The sequence below is a fragment of the Acanthochromis polyacanthus genome, chromosome 6 (genome assembly GCF_021347895.1).
Source record: "Acanthochromis polyacanthus isolate Apoly-LR-REF ecotype Palm Island chromosome 6, KAUST_Apoly_ChrSc, whole genome shotgun sequence".
NCBI classification, from domain to species: domain Eukaryota; kingdom Metazoa; phylum Chordata; class Actinopteri; family Pomacentridae; genus Acanthochromis; species Acanthochromis polyacanthus.
In genome coordinates, this window is record NC_067118.1 from 35,883,809 (window position 1) to 35,908,557 (window position 24,749).

At 41.0% G+C, this 24,749-nt stretch overlaps 1 protein-coding gene across 1 annotated transcript in view; it reads left to right on the forward strand.

The window, feature by feature from the left end:
• LOC110958146 (chemokine-like protein TAFA-2) overlaps window positions 1-24,749 on the forward strand; it is a 91,158-nt gene that overhangs the window by 21,534 nt on the left and 44,875 nt on the right. The window contains exon 2 of the mRNA XM_022204523.2: window positions 22,756-22,856. Coding sequence (XP_022060215.1) covers window positions 22,757-22,856 — 100 coding nt within the window. The 5' untranslated portion in view covers window position 22,756. The remainder of the gene's footprint in view (window positions 1-22,755; window positions 22,857-24,749) is intronic.

The window sequence follows — 24,749 nt, forward strand, 5'->3', positions numbered from 1 at the left end:
TATTGACGCAAAGGAATCTGAATGAGTGATCTTGAAAAGAAAGAGGAAGGAACCTACTTTTCTTTGTAGCTAATAGGTTTTTTATTGAAGAACTCTCCATTTGTGCCACTGCTCTGTCCCACCCCCACCCCCCCACCACCCTCCCCCCTCCCCTCCCCCCTCTCTCTCTCTTCGTCTTGTGTGCAGTATCAAATCTATGCAAGCCACTGGGGAGCTGTAGACCTTTACCTGCTCTGGTCTGGCTGTGTTAAAGGTCAGATATGAGAGGATCTCATACACCGGTCTCAGATGTCAACACCGCCCACCTCTTAAAGCTTGGATTAAGAGGCAAGGAGACAATGGCTGCCAGGAAATCACTCGTCCTTCAGCCTGTCAGAAACAGTCTGTGTCTCTGTCAGGGGTGGAGAGTGTGTGTGTGGGAGGGAAAGAAAGAAAGAAAGAAAGAAAGAAAGAAAGGAAGAAAGGAAGAAAGAAAGAAAGAAGTATGCAGGTGTGTTTGTAATATCAATACCCCACTGAACCTCTTCTCCCTGCTGTGAGTCTCTACACATCTCTGATTGCCAGATGTGTTTATCGAAAGAGAATGTGTGTGTAGATTTATGTTTGTGTAGGTACTAGGTGTGTGTGTGTGTGTGTGTGTGTGTGTGTGTGTGTGTGTGTGTGTGTGTGTGTGTGTGTGTGTGTGTGTGTGTGTGTGTGAGTCTCCCTTGCAGTGAGAGATTTCTATGTTGACAGGGCTGATGCTGTTTATTTTGGCAATATGCTGTCAGGGGTGGCGGGACGCTGGCTGTGTGTGCAGCCGGGCTTGTGCTGCTGCTGCTGGGATGATGTGTGTGTGTGCTGAGTTGTGCACCTGAGCTGCTGTCACGCGCAGTCTGTAATCAGGCATAATCAGGTGATGCAAAGGGGTGTATGTGCATGTGTGCTATTTCTGAAAAGCTCAACAGGAATCAGGTTTAATTATGGACACACACACACACAGCAACGACAGCAAACTTTCTGTTCAGCTGTGCACAAGCTGTATCCACTAGTTTTAGTGCAAACATCTTTTCTTTTGGGCTCAATAGCAGACTGCTCTTGTAATTCTTATATCTCAGCGATCACTTAATTGTTTGTCCGCTGTTACTTTAGATGTAGCCTTGTCTGCGAGATAGTGCCCTACAGCTAACGACAGCTGCTAGACAATAAAACCAGTGAGGGGGCAAATGCAACACTATCATTTATTGGCACCACAGGGAATTCCTTTAGGTGTCAGTTGTCTTCTTTGGCTCAAGTGTGCAAATGCAACACATATGGTGTTGAAGAACCAATCCACCTGAAGTACAAAGCTATTTTTAATCTTCAGACCCCTGAAGTAATGACAGGGAAAAGCAAAGAGGCACAACTTTTCTTTGATGCTTTTTGAAGTTTGATATGACCAGGGTCTACACTGGTACACACTGTATTTATCATCATGTAACTATGGCTTTACCAGCTGACAAGGGGAGAAAAGCAGCAGCACTTTCAGTCAATGTGAATGAGATGTAAGTGTGCGGAACAAACGACCAGTCACTAAGCTCAATTGCTTTTCCAGTAAACTCCTTTTCCTTTGTTTTCTATATAATTTAACTTGACTATTTATGTTGGTTTTTATCATGTGATTTGAAATCAAAAGCAGATTTAGACTCACATTTGTGAGATAATCGCTTGAAAAATGGTAAAGCTTCTCGTAACTTTTTATGATCCTGGGTGATAATTTATTGCAATGCGTATTGTTGACATGCTAAAAATACACTAAGAAAACTGTTTGATCCGGTGTTTGATAGGTTTCATATAAAAGCATCAGCCAGAAATTGTCACAAAAGCACATAACAAAACGCAAAGTTCGGTTGCTCATAAACAGCCAGATAACAGAGTGTGCTACGCTGCTGGCTTCCACGAAGGTCTCCCGAGGTGTGATAGTCTGTGACCACATAAGCCTCTTGTCACTCCCGTCCAAAACCACAGACTTTCTTAGCAGAGGCTCTGACCTGCAGGGATGAGTGGCTGCCCCTGCTGGACAGCCTTCATGGTCAGAAAACAACCAGGACACTGTCTTCCCCATCACCTCCTGTTGAGGGACGCATTCACGGTGGCCACCTTTGAAACCTGATGGACTTTATGTCTAGGTTGCTAGATTGTGGTCTCTTGATACCTGGTCCAGGCTAACCACTCGGAATCATAACCTCAGCCTGGTGTGGCTGCTTCACCCTGTTTGTACTCTCTACACCTCTGGGTTTCGTTGAGCTACTTAATGCGTATTAACGTGACATCATTCCTGTGTCCATTTTTGTTGTTCTTACTGTATCTTAAATTTTTATGGTTGTGTCTACATTGAAATTATCACCTGTCTACCTTGATAAATAGATTAAAGTTGTACATCAATTCAAATCTTTTCTTCTCCTGATCTTTCTTAAAAAACAGGTTATTTAGAATGATCAATAACTATCAGTAGCAACTAATATGAAACATTTTACCATCTCCCATTCCTACTGCTGTATATCAAATGCTCCTTGATAATGTTACGGCTCAGTTTTTGCACTTTTAGCTATTGTCCATTAAAAATAACAAAGCTTCATACACAACACTGACAAAAACTATGATGTTTTCCAGTCAACCCACTTACTGCTACAGCTAATGAATGAAACAGAATAATTACAAGTGTTGTAAACTGATGCAAGTACACAGTGTTGGTAAACTATAGTTTATATACAAGAGAAATAATACAACACGGCAATTAAAACCAGACAAGTTACAGAGGAATCATTACACTTAAACTGCTAATCTATTCTCTTCAAAGCAGTACATCCTATTAGCAAGCTCTAAAAAGGTGCACAATGCTTGTCCACATTGCAATCAGTTTGCACATGAAAGGTTTGTTGCATTGTTGGACTGCCAGGCTGTTTTAAAGGTTGGGAAAAATTGTATTTTTAAAGTTTCATACGTTTATGCTGCCAAATTTCCTACCTTTGACCCAAAATAACATAAGTTGTGAAAGTTAAATTTATGCAGCACATGTATTGTAAATACATGGCACGTTCATGTATAAAAATGTTTTTACTCTGTGATTTTGGTAACCTACACCAGTGATAATGATCCATTCTCTCATCCCATTGCTCTTTCTTTGTCTTCCCAACACATATCTGCCTCCACCAGATAATTTTCAGCGGTTGTCGACCTGGCTTGGAAAAAAAAAACAAACCTCATCATCTTCTGCCTCCGAGTAAAACAGCTTATATGATTGACTCCAAAATGAACTGTTTGAAGTCGGCCTCAAAATGTAGAGCTGTTTGACACCGAGGCTCACAGCTGTAAGTCTTTAATGAACCATAACTGTGACCTGCAACAAGAGACGAGAAATAACTAGTTGCATCAATTACCACACATATCACATGGTGCAGTGTGAAACTATGATGCAAGTGTGTCTGTCGGCCTTCAAATGGATTTGCCGGGCTATTTATAGGCGAGAGACTCAATGCTTTAAACATTCTGAAAATTAATCCATGCAAATTTGATTAAAAGGATCTGAAAATAAGTATTTGAATAAGAGGGGTTGTGTATGGCAAGCGTGAAGATGAATAACATGAATACATTACGGATGAGGGGACTGATGCATTTCAAATCGCCTGCGATGTTTGAGAATTATAGATTTATTTGTTCGTCTAATTTGCAGATGCAAAAGGTGACAGCGCAGTCCCTCACAAGTGCTGTCATACTGACTGAAAGAGGCCTCAGATCTCAGGTGTGTGTGAGTCAACGTAAGGCGTGTTTCATTACCATTTCATTACGCTTGTGCTCACTTGTTTTTTTTGGGAAAGGTGCTTAGTCTTTTTTTAAGCACATTATTTGAATTCAAATGTGTCTGCGTTTGGGCTCGCAATGTGCCAGCCGGCGTGTGTGTGAGTGACACACGTCAAACATCTAAACCCTGGAGAGGAGAGGCTGTCATGGGAATGCAAGAGGAAGGGATGGAGGGATGCGGTAAAGGTACAGAGAAAAAAGAAACATAGGGAGAGAAATCCCAAGCGAGAAAGCAGCTTGTTCATTAGCAGCATAGAAATGTGTGTGTGTGTGTGTGTGCGTCCATGCTGCCGTGTGTGTGTGTGTGTGTGTGTGTGTGTGTACACTCTGAGCAGCAGCGTGCAAACTAGGACACACTTCCCAGAATGAAGCAAAGCCAGATTTTGAACAAGATTCTTCTTATCTAAGTATTTTTCTCGTCACATTTTTTTTACCTCTGCGTGAACTGCTCTGTGTGATGCATTCCTCAGCATATCAGCATGCAGATCTACCTTACTGCCACAGAGGTGCGGCACTGCTTCCCTGTGAGTACACAGCTTATGTACTTTAAGTTACTACACTACATCACTGGCTTGTCAATTAGACCACTTCTTGCTAAAAGCGAGTGCACGAGTGTTTTCCATCTCAGGGATGAACACTGCAGCCAGGAAGAGGCTAGCTGAAGTACAACCTGGCAGCCATTTGCTTTTTTCACCCCTCTTACCCCACCACCGATCCTCAAAATGTCGTACTCTTTGCTTTCCCCGCTGAATATTGCATGTCTTTTTCTCCCCGGTGCTTTGTATTTGCTGCAGCATTTTTTAAATTTTTTTTTTATTTTTTGCCATCTTTGTTTTCAATTTTTCTAAGCCAGCAATTGTTTTATTCGTCCCCAGACAGATTTCCTCTGCTGGTTGTGTGCAGGACTTTCAAAGGAAAAACTCTTATTTATTCATAAGACAGACATACTCACCTCAGATTGTTCTAAATTGCATTCAAGTTCTTAGCTGTGCGTGTTTCACTGTTGTGTTATAAGTTTGAAGATTGAATTAGACTCAAGGAAGGGAATCACCAGCAGACAGTATGTGTGTGCGTGTGTGTGTGTGTGTGCGTGTGTGTGTGTGTGTGTGTGTGTCTGATAGTGTGAGGGAGGGATGTGTTCCATTTGAGGAGACCAGTTTTCTGTGATCACAACTCTGATAAGAATTGTGGGAAACCACACTCACAGCAAGCCACTTTGGAATATAAACTAGACAAGCACACACACACACTCTCCCCCTCTTATTCTCTGACACACACACATGCAAACACATTAAAATGCGCGCTCGAATGCACAAAGACACACATGTGAGAGGAATGTGTATCCATGTTTAAACTCCCTCAAGATGTAGCTCTGAATTTGATTAGGTGGTTCGCTTCGCTTTAGTTTTCTTGTGCATTTAACACATCCATGAGAACATAGTGTGCATGTGTGTGTGCGTGTGTGTGTGTTTGTGCATGCGTGTGTGTGTGTGTGTGTGTGTGTGTGTGTGTGTGTGTGTGTGTGTGTGTGTGTGTGTGTGTCTTGCAGGCACATTAGTGCATGAGGCCGAGCGTTATAAATGATTTACTCATCTTACAGTGAGAGTGCAAGAACATCTGCCCTGATTAACGGGATGTAGAAAACAGAATCATGCTGAAATTCTCTCTTCTGGCCTGTTACTGCTTCTACCACGCACATATTGGCAGACAGACAAGTGGCATTTTGAAAAACAATGTGGAAAAATCTCGGCTTTGCTTTATAGTAGGTTTCTGTTTATCGTTTGGCTGTCTGATCCAAATCTTTTCTGTTTTGGTTCATTCTGACTACTCATACTCACACAGCAGCAAATATTATGAGCTAAAAAGTTTTTAAAATCACTCCACAGTGTGACTACCTACTCAGACATAGTGACTAATGAACATAGTGTTTTGCACAGAAAGAGACAGACATTCTCTTCACAGTTGGTGGAGATGAAAAAGATTTTACATTATTTTAATTAAATGAGCGTTGCTATATCAATGTAAAAAGTTATTTCTGCTGTCCCCAAATGGCCAAAACAAATTAACAACAAACTTATTGCACTCACTGAAAACTCTATTACAACTAAAAGTCCTGCCTGAAAAATTTCTGCTGAAGTAAAAGTACCTGAGTTTTAGCAGCAAAATTCAGTTAAAGTATTAAAGAACTGGTTTTGTTTATCTGACATATACTAATACATGTGACACAATTATGTGACTCATTCTGAAGCATTAGGAGGCAGCATGTTAACCATCGTAGCTGCTACAATTGGAGCCAGTTTATGCTACTTCATATGCAGATAGTTTGATATAAAGGAAAACCAGACAAATCTGAGGAATTGTGAGATGGTCAGTGGAAAAAATGAGATCTAATGCACCAATTTGGGTTCAGATTGTTTTCTCTAATGTTTGATTTTTGCTAAAATCCTTGTTTTATTTGAACATTGACTGAAATGAAACCATATGAGAAACTTCGAAGGAAAAATCACTAGTTGGTGGAGCTGTTAACAATTCAAAAACATCTGAAATGTGAGCACCACTACAGAGTGATTTTTGTATCTTGTCAGAAATCAGAAAGCCTGGAAACCGCTAGTTTAATCTTCTGTAATGTGTTGTATTTTAAGAACTTGCTATATCTGTTGTATAAAATATTCATCTTGAGGGGAACTGAAGCTGCTAGATAAATGTCGTGGAGTAGAAAGTACATTATTTGTCAAGGAGTGGAAGTATAAAGTCGCGTGATATGGAAATTTTCAAGAAAAGCACCTCGAAATTTTACTTAAGTACAGTACATGTCTGTATTTAATTGTATGCATGTACTTAATTACTTTCCACCACTGGTTACAGGTTTAAGAAAAAGCATTTTGTGGATTAGTCTGACACCCTAGCTTACACATATGTACATAAACGGTAAATACTTAGAATGGATTGGACGACAGTAGTTTAAGAGCAGCTTGTTTGACTGCCTTCCTTCGTTTTCCACTCCATTAGCGAGGCTGAACAAAATGAAACAGAATTTCACCCAGCAGAAAAGCTAAACTCTTTGTTTGTCCGTCTGTCTGCCTCTGATTCTTGCCAGCCCAGCTGCTGATCTGCCTGCCCCAGTGGCTCCAGTTCTCCATTATCGTGTCTGATTGAGGGATGTGTGCAGAAGTCAATAGCTCACCCTGATCTGTTGGCAATAACTTGTGATGGGAGTTTTGGTGTGCGTGTGCCAAATCCCACATCTGCCAGACTTACTGGCAACATAGACTCCTGCTGAGTGGAATTTACTATGACAGGATAGATTGTGGTTAGATGTTTCGTTAGTAACCTGTCTTTCCCCCTAAGAGTCTGTACAGAAATGTCATAATTGCAATAAACACAAAGGCACCATGCTCTTTTTACCACATACATTGACTTTTTCAAGCGGTGCTACATGAAACTTTTTTTTTTTTTTTTGGTATTTCACACTGTGATAAATGATAATGGTCGCTTTGCTTGCATGTGTGTAGATCTGCATGTGTGCATGTGTAACTGCACTCCATCTGTTGTTCTGGATGCTGATATGGCAACTGCATCTGCAGGGAGCTGACTCGCACATTACACTGAGAACACACACACACACACACACACACAAACCTGCACATACTGGACAGCTAACAGTTCATTTGACACTGTAATTACAGCCAGTAATCATGGATCCATTCATCAGCCGTCTTCCTCAGGGTGTCGACTGACCTCCAACAATATCAGCGTGAGGCAGAGGGAGGGATGGAGGAGAGGGGGGATGAACGAAAGAGGGGAGGAATGAGCAAGGATGGAGGGATGGATAGAAGAGAAACAGACAGGAAGAAAAAAATAATGGGTTGCAGGAAAATATGGGAGAGGCTGCATGGGGAGTGATATACAGATTGGTGGGGTCCATGTTTATGTGCCTGGAGATGTGTTTGTCTGGGCCTGATTCATGCATTCGTGTGTGTGTGAGTGTGTGTGTGCAGGCAGTTCACCTTCCACCACAGTCTTGTGTGTTGACCTTACCTGCTACTTCACTGTTACATTATTAGGATGAGTTATACACCATTACTGCTCTGCTGCTATCTACCGCTGCTAGTTGCAAATGCAGCACACATGCATGTACACACACACACACACGCGCGCGCATACACACACACACACACACACACACACATAGGCACGCACACATGTTGAGCGTGCACGCAGATAACACACCAAACCTTGGCAACCTGTATGAAAACAGCATGCATAAGTTATGTGCACCAGGCTGCGAGGTGAAATAGGAAAAGTACGAGGAGCCATCTGGGGAGGAGAGACAAAGAAATAGAAAGAGGTGAAGCTTTTTTCTGCTGCTTTTTGTCATTAGGAAATACAACAAACACTCCTCTAAAAATATATGCAAATCACTATAATCCAGCTCTTGACATAATTTGATTTGTTTGCACAAACACACTCTTAAAATCCAACTTAATTTAAGGTCAGTAACAGACTTTATGAGTCAGGGAGACACACACACACTAACAGGAATCCATCTCCTCAAACTACTAATATTATTGGCCAGTAATGGAGCTTTTTTTTAAATTTCTTTTTAATATTTTAGATGTACTACAGTAGTCGGATATAAAATGGAGTGCTTCAAGACATCACATTGTGCTTATCAAACCTGCTTTGACTTGGCTTTTTACAGCCCCAGGAGCAGTTGTTTTCACAGTAATTTTCTGTTATCATTAAATTTAATTTCTGCTTTCATGTCAATACACCAAGAGTTTTGTTACTATAGAAACACTGACTTCATGCTGGTGATTTTGTACAGATAAATATTGACAACTACTTCTTTGCTTTTGTTTGCCGTATTTGCAGCTTTTTGTTTGCCTGAAAGCTTCCAGTGTATTATTTATCTGTACGGCTCCAGTAGCAGCCTTGCACTGAACAAATGTGCTCTTGATAAAAGGTCTGTTCTAATTTCGGAGAACCTAAATACGGATTTGTTTTCGTTGATACAGCAAGCCACCTTTTCGGCATCATGATTCATGGTTTAAACAGTTACCAGCATCTGTTGTTGCATTATGTCATTTACTATTTTTGCCACCATGCTGCTTCCCATACTGCCCATTTACCAAACCTCTATATATTAAATCGTTAACATACAGTGCACAGTTTTATCTATTATAAAACTTAGCTGTCGTGTGCTACATATTTTTAGGGACTGTCCATAAATCTATTTTTGAGTGGTGATATGGTTTATTCCTGTGCATGTCAGCTTCAGCCGGATACACATGAGCCTTCAGGGACCACCCAAGCAGATGCTTCATTTACAAAATTATGCATTTAGGGCAGAGAAATAGGTCTGAACTGGGAAGAGTTTAGGGAGAGTTACAAAATGAGACCAGAGAGGACCGAGGCCATCAGTAAAATACCCATTTTTGGCACTGGGTTGTTTAGAAATTTCATGATCTGTCAGAGAAGGAGAGTCAGGGAAAGGAAGAAAGAAACGCAGAGAGAGAAGATGCGTCGGTGCCCTTTTACCATCTCATGCTCTTTCCCCTCTTTAGGTATTCATTAAACTGAGGCAGAAGTTTCCGAGGGCAGCTTGGACACTAATCATTACCTCCTGCCTCTCATCAGCTCACACCACTGATCACCAGAGTCTTTCTTTCTTTCTCCCTCCACAGTTTTTCTAAAAAAAAAAATACACAGAAAAAAAAGCAGGAAAAATGGATTGTTCACTCCACTAATATACTTTTGTCCTGCTTCATCACTCCCACTCTCACAGCTGTCAGTGCACCACTGACACACATGGATGAATCCAGTTCTAGATGAAGTTTTTCACCCAGATTGAATATTTTCGATGTTCCCTATCGGCAGTAGCTTGTCTTTTAACCCAACATGACTGATTTTTAGACAATATAAAATGTGTGTTTTCCTCAGTGGCAAGTTTTGGTTGTGCGTGCATATGCGCGCGTGTGTGTGTGTGTGTGTGTGTGTGTGGTCCTTACTTACAGCGTTATATTTCAGGTTTGAATCTCCAGTGAGAATTACCTCAGGTCATGTAGGTTTTAGTTGTCAAAAAAAAGTTTTTTGTGTGTTTAATGTTCATGCAAGACAAATTCTGAGATTGGTTAAAAACATAATCATACATGTTGCTAAATAACTGCTGAAAACCTGTAAAGACTCTGAATTATGCAATTGTGGAGGTAGACCATTCTGGAGTTTTTCGGCGATCCAGCAATCATTGCTCGATGTTGCACTAGAAAGCACAAGACCTCCCTCTAACACTATAATGTTCTAAAAAACTGGAGCACATTATCCTCAGGGATTCTCCCGCTCACTTGTGAGTAACTACACCTACTACAGGGTACAGTTTGCTAACTAGCTTTGCCTTTGTTTCGGCAAATGCGTCTTCACAAGGATGCAGAATTTGCAGAACAGCTCCTCACTAAAACCTCCTAAAAATGATGAGATGAGGAGGAGGTAGACTGATCTTTTTTCAGTAACCGCTTTGATTCAGGGCTGAGTATCACCACCATGAACCGCATCAGCTGTGAGCATTTTACACCAGGTAGTTGTACAAACTTCACTCTGAAACAACTGCAATTCATGGGTATCCAGTGACATGAGGTGCCATTGTCAGCTCTCATGTCCATTAGTGAGTGTAAGATGCCCAATGTCCTCAGTGTATTCTAGTAAGTAATGTAATTTGCAGCAGCAAAGTGACAAAATATTCCATTGATACAGTGCTCATTTGTGATTTCACATGTAATCTGTTTGGTTCAGTTAAAACAAACTCAGGTCAATTTGCACAGCAAGTGCAATTCATTTTGGCTAGTGTTAAAGCTTTCATTCAGTGCAGAAAACACTGACTGTTTTGTCTGAGCTGCAACATCTGCAGCTGAACATTGAAGCCAAAACTGAAGTCAAAAAATAAATAAATTTGAAGTTGCAATTCGTCAAATTGCCACTTGAGGCAATTTTGACTCCAAAAGCGAGTCAACCGCAACAGGCTGTCATGGTAAAGCGCCCAACTTTACAGCAGAAATAAACCTGTTTACAGCCTGGTCCAGTAAATGGTTTTGGTCTTTACAATTAGTTTCCCTTTTCATGACGGTTGTAATGGGGATGAGTTTTTTTTATTTTTTTTGACTGTGTTGTGAAAAACTCAGAACATATTTGTTATTGCTTTACATGGACTTTATATTTTCAGCAAGGGCCCTAAAATGTTTGCGCTCAAGTGACAAAGACATAAAACTTCATATTTCAAAGGAAAAAATAGTCAGGTGGGGTTATTATATAATAACAATTATTATTATTATTATTATTATCGCTTTTACTATAGAATAGCAATGTCAACAGAGAGAGGAGATTGGGATGGATGGATGGATGGATGGATGGATGGATGGATGGATGGATGGATGGATGGATGGATGGATGGATGGATGGATGGGGCAACAAAACATTAAATTTCAACATGAAAGACCACTGTTTGCTTCCTGCTTTCTACCAACAGTCAATGTTAATTTCCTTCATTAGTGACCCAGATTATGTCCTCAGTCCAACACCATGGTGATTAATGTAACCATGACAACAAAGGTCCTGTAACCTTAGCAAAGCAGTCATTTTAATGCAAACTGTAGTGTTTCCCTAACTAAGTGACTACTTTAATTCAAACCATGATTTTTCTCTCACTAAATCCATTATTTGCCCAAATCTTAAGCACAGTGCTGTTGAATCATAAAACACTAATGCATTTGTTTAACAGTGATTTTTAGCAGCTCTGAAAGGCACAGACAAAGGATTTTCTTGCCCAAAATCAGAAAATGGCTCGATGTTTCATTTTACAGAGAAGATGTGCAGTATTTTCATTACTGATTAACTTGTCAATAAACTCTTTGATTTAAAGCATTCAACAGATAACCCAAGTTAAAGAAAATAAGCTATTCAATGCAAAATAAAGAGAGAACAATATCAAATCGTGGCCATTCAAACACTGGAACAAGAGAATGATGAATGTTTTACCTGATATTTTATGTCAGGAAACAGACTCATTCATTGACTAATCATTGTAATAGGCTATAAGAATACTAAAGTACCCAACAAAGCATTCATGCCAGCGATAAAGATATTAACGAGTGGTATGAAGTAGAAACAACACAGAAATGAAGGAGAATCACAAAAGCAAAAGCGCTGGTCATCTGAAAACACACAGTGTGATGAAAAATTAACTTGAGAGGAGAGCAAAGGCAGAGAGAGAGCAGTGGAAGGGAGAGAGAGAGAGAGAGAGAGAGAGAGAGAGAGCAAGTGCTTTTACTGCCGGTCGCTTTCACCTGTCTGTCTGGGAGATAGACGGATGAAATCACACCCCCATTAAAGTGAGCTGGAAAAGTAGAACCTGCATTCTTCTTCTGTCAGCGGGTCCAGAAGCAAGTGAATAGCTGCACCTCTTTTTCAGCCTCCAGTGCATTCAGACTCACTAGTTTTTTTTTTATTATTGTTTTTACTCTTTGATGAGACTCTTACTGAACTGCCTCCATTCCTAATTTTGCTTGTTCAATAACATCGTCAGTGCTTTGTAGCAGAAGTCTGTTTTTCACTTTTAAGTGTTGTTCTTACTCGGCAGAACAACTGCTACATTTGTCAACAAAGGCTTATAGTACTGGATGGATTTCCAATTTGCTCATCTAGTGCTGTAATAATCCCAGCCAAGAGGCTACGAAAGTCAAAAAAAAAAAAAAAAACTGGATTGAAATTGAATTAAAGAAGCCACTTTCTTCCCCCTGGATTATTTTTTCATCCACGCTCTCCCACGGCTGACGCTCGCACACAGCGGAGGCCATTTGCATTTTGCTTTTATATATTTCCTCCATTCTAAAGCTTCAAGAGATCCCCTACTTTGCATTTGTTTATTTAGTTCAAAGTGTTTTTTTTCCTGTTATTGCCCAAGAACCTTGCAGAAAATTGAAGTGTAGTCAAAATGTGATAGATAAATGTGAAAGTGGTGTGCTGCGTATTCTACGGAGAGGAGTGGGACTTTGATGTTATTTTTGCAGTGTTAAGCCAGCTTATAACGATGGTGTAGCTCGCGCCTGTAGGTGAGGGCTGGCAATTCGCTTTTTTTTTTCTTTCATTGTCTGATGCTGTTGGACTGGTGGCTGATAGAAAGGCTCAGACAACATAACTGCGTTTACCACCTGGATCTGCACTGTCAGCAGACGCACACTGCAGCGGTTTGTCATGCCTGAGTGTGCGCCTGCATGGCTTTGTGTGCTTTTGACCCGCGGATGTTTTAGGGGGTGGCAGTGTCGTGTGTGGACGATGGATTGGTAGTGACATCAGGATCGTAGCTCGCGGTGCATTGAGTTCTCCAGGTTAGCACATCGAGTGGCAGACAGAGACAGAGACAGAGCAAAAGAAAAGAGAGAGGAAGGGAGATAGATGGAGTGTGACACCCCTGGGTCGAATCAAGCTTTAGGGATGTGTTAGGGACACACATGCAGCAGCAGCAGCAGCAGGCAAAAGCTGATTTGAAAGATGCGAATGTCAAGCCTGCGATGTGCACTCCGGTGAAGCCATAGAGCGCCGCTAACAAGTGAGAGACTGATAAGAGGCCGAGGGATGGAGGAGGGAACGACCAGAAAGCTTCCTCGCTCCTCATTTTCCTTCCCTCCTCCTTCCATCTTCCTCTCTGTTTGCACACACACAAATACACGTATGCACACACACTCGGTGTTAGTGTTGAGCTTCCACAATGCTAGCTAAATTGGAGGCTTAATTTGGAGCCACTGGCTTTATCTACAGGTCACATGGAGTAAATTTATCCACAAAGGCCAAACTGTGGATTTGATTAGTGAAGCACACGTGAAGTACACACTTGTGCACACACGCAGACATTCTCCTGGCAGGATCAGGAAGGCCTAATCAACCTGAAATCTCCTGAGGTTGCAATTAGGTTTGGAGAGTCCTAGCAGCGCAGCCCAAGCTAGGAAAACAAGCCCTTCCATTAAGTTGATACGCAGGTTTCCGTTACCAAATCATCATCTGTCCACTTTCATCTTCTGCTGTGTGTGAACTTAGCCACTACATATAAAAAGCAGGTGAAGCACACTTCCTGCTTTTCATAGCTTATTTTTTCCCCTGTTATGCAATAGTGTAACTGAGGTTACCCCAGGACTTGATCTTAAAAACCTTTTCTATTTAGCACAGCTAGTTATATGTGTTTGTCCAACCCAACGTGAGCTGGAATAAAATCCAGCCTCTTGTGACCTTGCAAAAAAAAAAAAAGGGTTTGGATGGCCAATTTCAGCTCAAAAAAACATTGATTTTAGAAATGGATACATGAAAGTCAGCAATTTAATGAAGCTGAAAAGCCACAGCTCTGCTAGAAACTCTGTGAGATTTCACATAGGAACAGCGGTACTTTCAGCTTAATTGGTGGACCGACTTTGCCATCCCGAGAGCAACGCCAACATGGTGTGGTGAACGAATGAGCGCAAATCAGTGAATTATTTTTCCTTGGATGAAACTACCTAGCTGGCAGGGCTTTCTCCAGTTTTAGTTCAGTCATGTTTGCACTGTTGAGACACAACACTGAACGCCTTGTCTAGTAATTTGTAGGTCCCCCTCGTGCTGCCAAAACATCTCTCAGTCATTGGGACATGGACACAGGGCCTCGGGATGTTGGCTTTGGTTGGATCCTTTGGTTCCTCAGGGTTGCGGGCTGGAACGTCCGTGGATCAGGCTTGTTCTGGCACATCTCAAGGATGCTCAATCACAGTTAGATCATGGAATTTTAGGGGGTTTGCCAGCTTCTTGGCTCCTTGCTGTGTTCCTTGAGCCATTCTTTAGCAGTTTTTGCAGCGTGGCGGGGCACATTGAGTGACATCACTGAAATCAGGGAGTGTTGTTGCCCTGAGCGAGCCGCTTTTGTTAGCAAGAATGTTTAGATGGGTGATACAAGTAACATCCACATGACTGAAAGGATGAAATGATCAATGTTTTCACTTCACGTTAATGGTTTTAATGTTGTGGCTGCTAATGTAAAATGTGACCATCTTGAACAGTAATTTTATTGTCACCACTCCAAAATGCTAATAATTATATTAGCATTTCAAACAAATATTGGTCACTGTGTCAGCCAGAAAACTCCTGGATTTCTGAGCTGACAAGCTCGTAAGTGCAGAGCTCTTAGTCACATTTTTTAAATCTGGTTTGAATTTCTACAGCTCTGCTCTCTCCTTGCTTCTTTCCTTCTCCTTCCTTTTCTGCCTTATTGAGAACCTTTGTTTCTTTCCTTCTTCTTCATCCTTGCATCGTCCTCTTCTGCTCTTTGCTTGTTTTCTGTGCACTTGTCTCCTTACCTTTCATCCAAGGGCGTCAGTTTGTTTTTAAAAGTGGCGGGGACGGAGACCACAGCACTTTGAGAAAATGTCGAAAACAGCGGCAAAATACCACAAGCTGGGCTCGAACTCACAACCACCACACCAAAGGCAGAGACTCATCCTTTTGAGCTATTGGTATATGTAGGCAGAGGGGTCTGTGGGCCGCTATAGTACTAATTCTCCCGGGCCGAAATTTTGCCCCTGCACGGCTCTGGTCGGAGCTTCCACTTGGCACAGGCGCAAATTTAGTATCTGCACGTTTTTTTTTTACCTCACGAAGGTGTGCTGCGTGTCTGTGCAACTCTCGGCCGAGTGCGGATGGTGCGTTCAGGAGCGTCGGAATTTTCTAGACTACTGAAAATAACTGGGTTTACAACGGCTTACATGTGAAGAATTTGAATGTGTTGGAGACAAAATGACCCCTGACAAAAAGTGGGGGGGACACGTCCCCACTGTCCCCCCTAAACTGACGCCTATGCTTTCATCTATCCTTTCTATCATCCCTGTGTCCTTTCCGTTCCCTCTTTGCTGTCTCTTCACGGTATCAGACAATATGGTCCATTTTCTCTTGGTACTGTGACTTTGAATGAAAGAGCGAGCTACTATGAGTACCTGGTGACCTTAGCCTTAGTGTTGCTCAACAGAACAGGGTGAGATAGTCATCTCTCTGTTAAATTCTCAGGATGAATAAGATCCATATCTATTGTTCTTAAGGCACAGGCATACAATAGCCAGGTAACAGTGTGTGAGGGAGGGAATTTGCAAAATTCGAAGACAAAAAAGAAGTTTGTAGTGATCAAAAATATCATCACTAATTGATACAGGATTTTTTTTCTCATGCTTGATGATAAAAGTACTCCAAAACATGACATTGTGTAGCAGTGGGAACATTTTGGGTATCCTAAATGCCTGTAGTTTGGTTAATTTCATCAGGTGAATTATGACATATTAAGTTAGAATAAAATAAGACATACTTTATCATCCTTAAATTTTTCCTTCAGCAGTGCTGCAGATTTGACAACTCTGTACAACTATATTATGCTACAGAGATCAACCTTCTAGATCAGATGTGTAGGCCAGACGCATCAAGAGTTAGGATTGAGTTGTTGTTTGTTTGTTTGTTATACACTACCGTTCAAAAGTCTGGGGTCACTTAGAAATGTATTTATTTTTGAAAGAAACCCAGGTTTTTTCAATGATGATAACATTCAGAAATACAGTCTAGACATTGTTTATGTGCTAAATGACTATTCTAGCTGGAAACGGCAGATTTTTAATGGAATATCTACATAGAGTACTACATAGAATATCTGCAGAGGAACATTTCCAGCAACCATCACTCCTGTGTTCTAATGCTACATCGTGTTAGCTAATGGTGTTGAAAGGCTCACTGATGATTAAACAACCCTTGTGCAGTTATGTTAGCACATGAAAAAAAATGTGACTTTTCATGGAAAACATGAAATTGTCTGGGTGATGCCAAACTTTTGAATGGTAGTGTACATCAGAATAAAAGGTACTCTTCCTTCAGGATCTTATGTGCATGTACATTTTTTTCATTGACAGTCTTAAGGGACAGTTGACATTTCTTTAACCAAGCTGTTTATTTTTGACATTAAGCAGACTGTGAAGATGCCGTTCCATGCAGTCATGGAGTACCTGATGAGACTCTCCATTGTAGCATTTATAGGAGGTAGCCATGATCTTTGTGCTAACACCAAACAGTCAGAGTCGGTGGGAAAAGGGACGTCTTTAAGCCACCCAAGAACACAGATAATTACCAACAATTGTTGTTGATTAATGCTGGTCAGGTTGGATTTCACATGAGCTTTTTACAGCGGAATAAAGAGCTACAAACATGAGGTCACACAGGCTAAAAGGTAATGCATTGATTTGGCAGTTTTCTTCTGTTTTCAAGCTGATTATGAGAACTATTCAGACTACAAATTGACTGTTTATTATTAATGATGACAAATAGTGGGCATTAAAGGGTGGGATTAGGGTTGATCACTGATTCTTTGACTTTCCTTGCATTCTGACTCACACTTACTCATTACCAGTGACACCAACTGTAGCCAGTATACATCTCTTTTAAAGATTGTACACAGTTAACAAGTTGAATTCAAACCGTGCTAAAGCCCCTTTTTCAGCAGCGCCTGATCTACAAATCTTATGGTGTCAGATATAGTGGTATTTGTGTACATGCGGGCTGAAAAATGACAAGAAAATTAAGTGTAAAATTGTCAAGTTTTGAAACCACTCAGTGCTTTTTTCCAGTAGAGAGTAGTAACAAGTTTATTTTTCAGCTGTAAAATGGTCTGCCCTGTGTATTTCTTGATCACAACTGGAGAGAAGAAAACAACAGAGTTAACAGAAGCTTATCAAATATGTTTCTGGTTGTGTTGCGCAGTCAATACATCATTATCAGAGTTTTTTTTTTAAACTTATACAGCAATACTGGTGTCTCCATCAAATATCCTGTATGGGCCGGGCTATGTATCAAAAATGACTGGAGTTGATCCATTTGCTTTCACACTACAAATGAAAAGCATCCATTTGGAACTGGACCAAATCCCTCTTTTTCAGGTGGTCTCGGTCCAGTTGTTTGGTTTTCACAAAGGTGGTTTACACTGCAGCAGCACAGCCTGCTGCCTCAAAACTCTTTATTATCTTTTACATATTTTGTTACTGACAGACATTAATACCTATTCCCAATATTTAAAAAAAATAAGATCTGTTTTGTTAGCAAGGGATAATATATTGACAGTGTATATCTTGTGATGGTAAAGTAACCTCATGTCATGTAAATTGCAGCAAAGGCTGATGCAGAAAGTATGGGCATCCCATTTTCCAAATGGCAGATATCTCAGAGAATGGGAACTCTTTGAATATTTATGTATTTCCACTACATTTTTCTCCTCGACCATTGGGAGCTCAACCAGAGCTCATATGCCCGTGAGATGTCAGTCCGGCTTTAGCTTCAGATGCATATAAACACAGACACCCACGCGTACACACACACACACACACACACACACACACACACACAAATACAGACTGAAGATATGGAGGGGAAACTGATCAGCTGCGTGGAGCGGGCAGGGCATTCCAATGGGACTAATTAAAGGGATGGAACAGACTGTAGAACTCATCGGAGACCACCACTCTTTCTCCAACTCTGTTTCTTTCTCCTCTCACTCTTCCTTTCTCTTTTTGCTCCTCTGTGTTCGGCTAATGAAAGCTACATCATCCAGGGTTATAAGATCTTGCTTTCTCACCAGTATCCGTACTGGAAGACGTGATCAGAGGAGTGTCGGGAATGCTGGTGTCTGCAGCACTTGAAGGATCTGCTGGAATCGCGTGCGTGCATGTGGGAACAACAACAAGTGTAAACTCCAGTGTTTACAGGCAGTTGGCATACATTCTCCAAATTCACGAGCTTCCTAACTCGCGGGCCGACTTTTGTTTTGTCAATACAGAAAAACGTCTGTTGTTTGTGAGTTTGTGCAGATGTGTGAGTCACCATTGGCTGCTGTGTTTGATACTGATGGAGAGTCAAGCTGTTTCGATGCTATTGATCAGAACCCCTTGTTCCTGAGCGTTTGCACACACACACACACACACACACGCTCATATGCACGCACGCACACACACTCGGCTGCCTCCACTCGTCGTCTTTCTCTCAGTCGCTCTCTCTTTTCTGAATCCATTTCTATATCACACACCCACTCGTTCTGCGGCAGACAGACCAAACAACCAGCAATAATGAAGTGGCACTGCATCATCACAAACACTGCTGTGTGTCTAAATGAGCTGGAGAGGAAGCAGGCAGAGCCTCTGCTTTGTCTCCTAATTATTTACTACTAGCGGAGCATAGGTGAGGACAGGAGGAAGGGGGTGAGACGAGGAGGGAGAGAGGGGAGGATGCAGGAGGGCTGAAGGAGATGAATGAGAGAAGAGAGGAGAGGTGACAGAAAAGTGTATATGTATATGATTGTGTGTGTGTGTGTGTGTGTGCGTGCGTGCGTGCGTGCGTGCGTGCGTGCGTGTGCATTTGTGTATGTGTGTGTCTGTGATGCCCTCTAACCAGAGAAAGCCTTGGCTCAGCCTGACTGGCTTTGCAGCTTCTCCCAGCTCTAGAAATGCCTGGCTGCGTAGCCAGATGACTCACACACCAAGCTCAGAACTCAAGCCAGAGCTTAACACACACTTCATGACTGCCCAAGCACTCACACACACACACACACACACACACACGCATGCAGATATATGCCCCAACATAGCACATGTGCACAAATAAACACACCCGCTCATACCCAGATCCAATCAGGTGTGTGTATAATCTCATCTGCAGTGAGTTAATCTGCCCAGACTCTCGCACAAACCTGGAAAGTTTGGTTTGTTTTACTTACATCATCACATATCTGTTCAAAAGTACTTCACAAAAATGTTTTCTCTCTCTCTGCTACGCCTTTGCTGCTTCACCAGAAAAGTAAATCACCACCACGAAACACATTTAAAGAGTGATTTAAACAAAATTAACTTTCTGGAGCTTGTAAATTTTATGCATAGCCACTTTATTACACTGTCAGTTGCCTCTGCTTGCAGTCTATAGGATTCATTGTGAATGTTTTTGCTTAGTTTTCTCAGCGTAATAAAACAATAAAAGAGATTCTAAAGTACAAGGCAACATTATGTTAAATTTTGTACCTTATCTGTATTCTTATCTAGACATGCAAAGACAGAAATCAAGTCTTGGCTGTTTGTAGAATTTGGAGTTTGCATTTGCAATGGGAGCAAGAATAGCAGTTTTTGGAGCCGATCTGCATCCTTCTGACTCCTCTGATACATCCCTCTGGGGTGCTTTTTTTTTTTTTTTACAGGAGAAAAAACAAATCGTGTAAAAGATAAAACAGAGTTGCTAAGTTGCTCTTCATGTTGTATTGTCTCATGCATTCACTTTTACTTTGCTAACCTCCTGCAGTTATTTATTCACACAAACACATGTACACGAGTTTACGGACAAAACAGGTTTCCCTGGTGGAAAAAGACATTTTGCTCGCGTGTTGTGGTTTCTGTCCTACTTGCTCCCTGGAATATAAAGCGCTTTAATTATATGCATCCCTTTACTTCAACGCAAACACCTGCCAGCGCTTTGACAGGGAGATTCTATCCGCCTTGTTTACTCATCGTTGCTTGCATTATCAACACATTAATATAATAAGAAAATAAAATTCATTATTGAAATGAAAAACCAATAAAAATAATGTTTTGTTTTGGTTTTTGTTCTATTAAAAAGTTTTTATTACTGTTTTTATCAGAAGGTTTATTGCCTTTTTTGTGAGTTGATGTGAATCCTCAACCGACTTTTGTCATATCTAAGTAGAATATAAAAGCTTTTGACTGCCTTGGTTTGGATTACAGTATTGTTTACTTTGGGAAAGCAATTGATTTAGTGTATTGCTTACATATATTTATTCTAGAGTGTGGCACATATACAGTGGCCCTGGCAGTGCACTTGAGTGTATCTATTGTCTAATTGGTTTAAAGTTCTGGTCCACCTTCTGTGCAATAACAAACATACACCTATATTGAATTGACTATAAAAAGACAGGTGACAAATTAAAGGAAAAACCTACATTGAGGAGTTTTGATCAGTTTTGCTGTAAGAGGCATTTTTCCGGCATGGTTTTGTTCATTTGTTCCCTTTAGAGGAAAGGATCACTAGAAATCAACACAACACAAAAATGTGTTCTGATGGATCACCTTTTTTTCTTTGATTTAATATTTCTATCGTACTGGGAGTGGTCTCTTCCAGGATTGAAATTGATTGCACAGATTGCACATGACATTCTCATTACAGTTTTCAGAACCCCGTTTGCTCCAGAAAACAACAACCTCCAAGCAGCAACCAACGCACTGATAATGGCAAGCTTTAGTAGAGTTCTGGACTGTGCAATCAGAAAGGCTTGCTTGGTTCTTTTAGTGAATTATTGTGCTTGACTCCCTTTGTGCAAATTCATCTATCCATTATCTATACACCGCTTATTTGTTTGTTTATTTGTTTATTTGATAGGGACAGAACAACAAACATTGTTACATTAACCGATGTCATGTTCATAGGTCAATAGCTAACAGCTAATTCGCAGACCTGGTCCCTCACACATACAAACTACAGAAAATACAGTCTACAAAAGTTTACAAAGAATTACGCATACAGTATTAATAAAAATATCTTAATCCTCATTAGGGTCGCGGGGGGCTGAAGTCTATCCCAGCTGACTTAGGGGGACACCCTGGACAGGTTGTCAGTCTATCCAGAGCACCCGGAGAAATCTATGCATGCACAGGGTGAACATGCAAATCCCACAAAGAAGGATCCCAGGCCCAGGCCGGGACGCGACCACCAAGCTGTGAGGCAACAGTGCTAACAGCCGAGCCACTGTGCAGCCTCCTGTGTGCAACTGTTCTCCCAAAACCATTCCCTCTGATACTGTTTTGCAGGAGCACCATCACTGCATCCTGGGCTTACAACCACTCGTTTTTAAAATCTGTTTAAAGAAGTTCAAATTGGGAGATACTGGACAATGGGAGACAGATGATTTATGGGACCAGCGTATTAGATAGCACTCTCCACCAACAAATTAGAGAGTGTTGATTGAAAGAATGAAGTTCCATCTTTCCGGTAGACCTCTTCCAGGTGTTCCAGAGCCAATCAATGCCAAGATGCATCAAAGCTGTTCTGGTGGCAACACAAAAAACACCCTCATTCTCCAAAGTTTCCTCTTTGAAGTTTGCTGTCCTTGATTTGGCATGCACCTCATTCAATTGCATATAACTGGAAGGTGCAAAGGCATGAAGTTTCTCATTAGATTGTGGGCTCTTGGTAGCTTATTTGATCTGCTGTATTCATATCTTGAAAGACTCTGTGTCTCAAACAACAGTGGGATTCCTTTGACAAAAATGCTCTACAGAAATCCCAAACTGCAAGTGTGTCAACAAAGAGAAGGACCCTGCTTTTAAAGGGGAATGGCTTACACAGTCTCTAACATGTCCACCAATAAAGTGTGATAATGAGCCTGTTCTATTACTGCTCCATTCCCAGTTGTGCCACAATTGCACCACATGAGTTTGAACACGTAACAAAAGTCAGTATGTCACCAACATTTTTGGAATTAATTTTCTGGGAACAACAAATGTCTATGTAAAATTATGTCACTACCAGTAAAGAAAATATGTAGATTTTTTTTTTTACTGGAAAGGCAAAAACAAACAAACAAACAAAAAAAACTTAGACCTGAGGGTGGCACCAGAAGAAAAATAAGAGGATCATCAACCCACCACAGATGCGTGTACAATATTTAGAGGAATCCATCCAATCGATATAGTATCTGAGTCTGGATCAACGTGTTGGACTGATCAACTCAAAACTGAATATATTTACATTTTTAGTGCATACAATAAACAGCTAAAAGTCGTGCTCTGCATATTCTAAACCGTTTGTTGTTTTCTCTAATAGAATCTGCATGTTTTTGTTTTTTCCTGGCAGAATGCGGGAACGGGGTCCTTGCATTTGTGGAGTAGGTGTGTGGAGTCTGCTGCTATCCCTTTGCCTGGCCTCCCTCACACATGCACACAGGAGCCACACAGGTAGGAAGATGTTTGTCTGTATGTCCAAATGTGTGTGTGCACCATATATATTCTTGTCAGTTGGTCAGTGTCTATTTACAACATCCACAGTATTGTAGATTACCACTGCAGGCAGCCTGTTCAGCGAATTTCTTTTCACATGTTGTAAAGTTGTAGTGAATAGATCGTGTGCTACCCGAGGGTACGCCGAGGTCGGATTCACAATGAAATACAAGACCGCAGAGGCAGGTTGCCGGGAAGAACACACAAAATGTTCTTTAATAAAAGAAAGGGGAATAGGAGTAATCCAACAAGAAAGGTCTTCTCAGTTCAGCGGCTTTGGCGTCTTTGCGGTCCCATCAGGGCGGGATGACTCTCAAAAATGCCTGGGGGTTACAGGACAGACAGTGAGCAGTGAGCTTTGTGGATTAGAAATCCCTGGTTGTGTGATATCCTTCCCATGTGGTCCAAGTGGCTGAGTCACTAGCATGATTGAGCCCAGAGGCCTCTTTCTACTTTTCACTTCATTTCTTGTGTGAAGGTTGGGTATCTTTGCCTCCCTGGTTCACAGTGATCAACCGCATGTGGCACTGAAAATCACATACCTCTGGGAAAGAAAAAGGTTTAATGAGGAGCACATTGTACCTGTATATGAATAAGAGCTTTTATGTGTGTAAGATTATGCTCTTCACGTATGAATGATACATACAAACATAACAATTAATGATTTTTTTGACATCTGAAATGTTTTTGTTGAGGATATGTCTGAAAAGTGAAAATCGGTGATAGTGTTATTGGCTGCAGTTTCATTTTGACTTTTGCATAGAAGTTGTGTTTGAGTGCAGAGTAGCAAAGAAAAGCTATGAAATTTTAAAATGTGAGTTTTTTTTGTTCTGCTGTTGAGACTGAAAAAGAGACGTTGATTTAACTTAGTGTCATTTTTTAAAATTCTTTTTGTATTCTTGTATTGGCTTACTTAACAAAACTGAACAAATCTAGGCATGACTTTGGCAGTCTCAGTAAAGGTTTAATCTATCTATCTAATCCAAAGATGAGTAAAGGAATGAAGTGTGAATAGAGCTCAAGCTGGTCATGTAGACATCCCCTGAGCCATGCACTGTCCTTTGATGGTAGATACCCGTCACTCAAAGTGGCAGCATCTTTAATTATGCATAACTTTAAACCTCATGCCATGGATACACTGTACATGTAATGCATGCGGACTATTCAGGGAGCGGATGTGATACCTATTTAGTGGCTACGCCTGCAGTGAAGATGAGATGAGATGAGATGAGATGAGATGAGATGAGATGAGATGAGATGAGATGAGATGAGATGAGATGAGATGAGATGAGATGAGATGAGATGAGATGAGATGAGATGAGATGAGATGAGATGAGATGAGATGAGATGAGGACACAGTATGATCAGAGGAAGACAAGATAAGACTTCATTCATCCCAGACTGGGGACATTTGCAGAGCTACAAAAAAATTAGTAAAACAAATAAAAATAAACCACTGCTTGTTCTTCCATATCTGAGTATTCAGATTGCGCAAATTCATTTGGATGTGGAAAATAACAGCTTATCAGTAGTATAGCACATATTCTTCCAAGAGTAGAACTACTAATAAAGAAGTATTATTATTGCACAGATTTGATCCAAATTGCACATATTCGTCCATATGTAGAAAAACACAACATTATCTGGCAGTCTGGCACTGTGTTGTGGCAAAACAAGATGGTGGCTTTTTGGATAGTCTTTAGTTTCTGGAACCAGCACAGTGATGTGAAGTTTATCAATGAGGTTGTGCAACATGGGGAAGTTGGCATCTACAGACTACATGAAGTTACGAGGCAACCATAAGCTGGTAGCTACTGGCGAATAAAGGCAGATGGGGTGATCCAGTCTCCA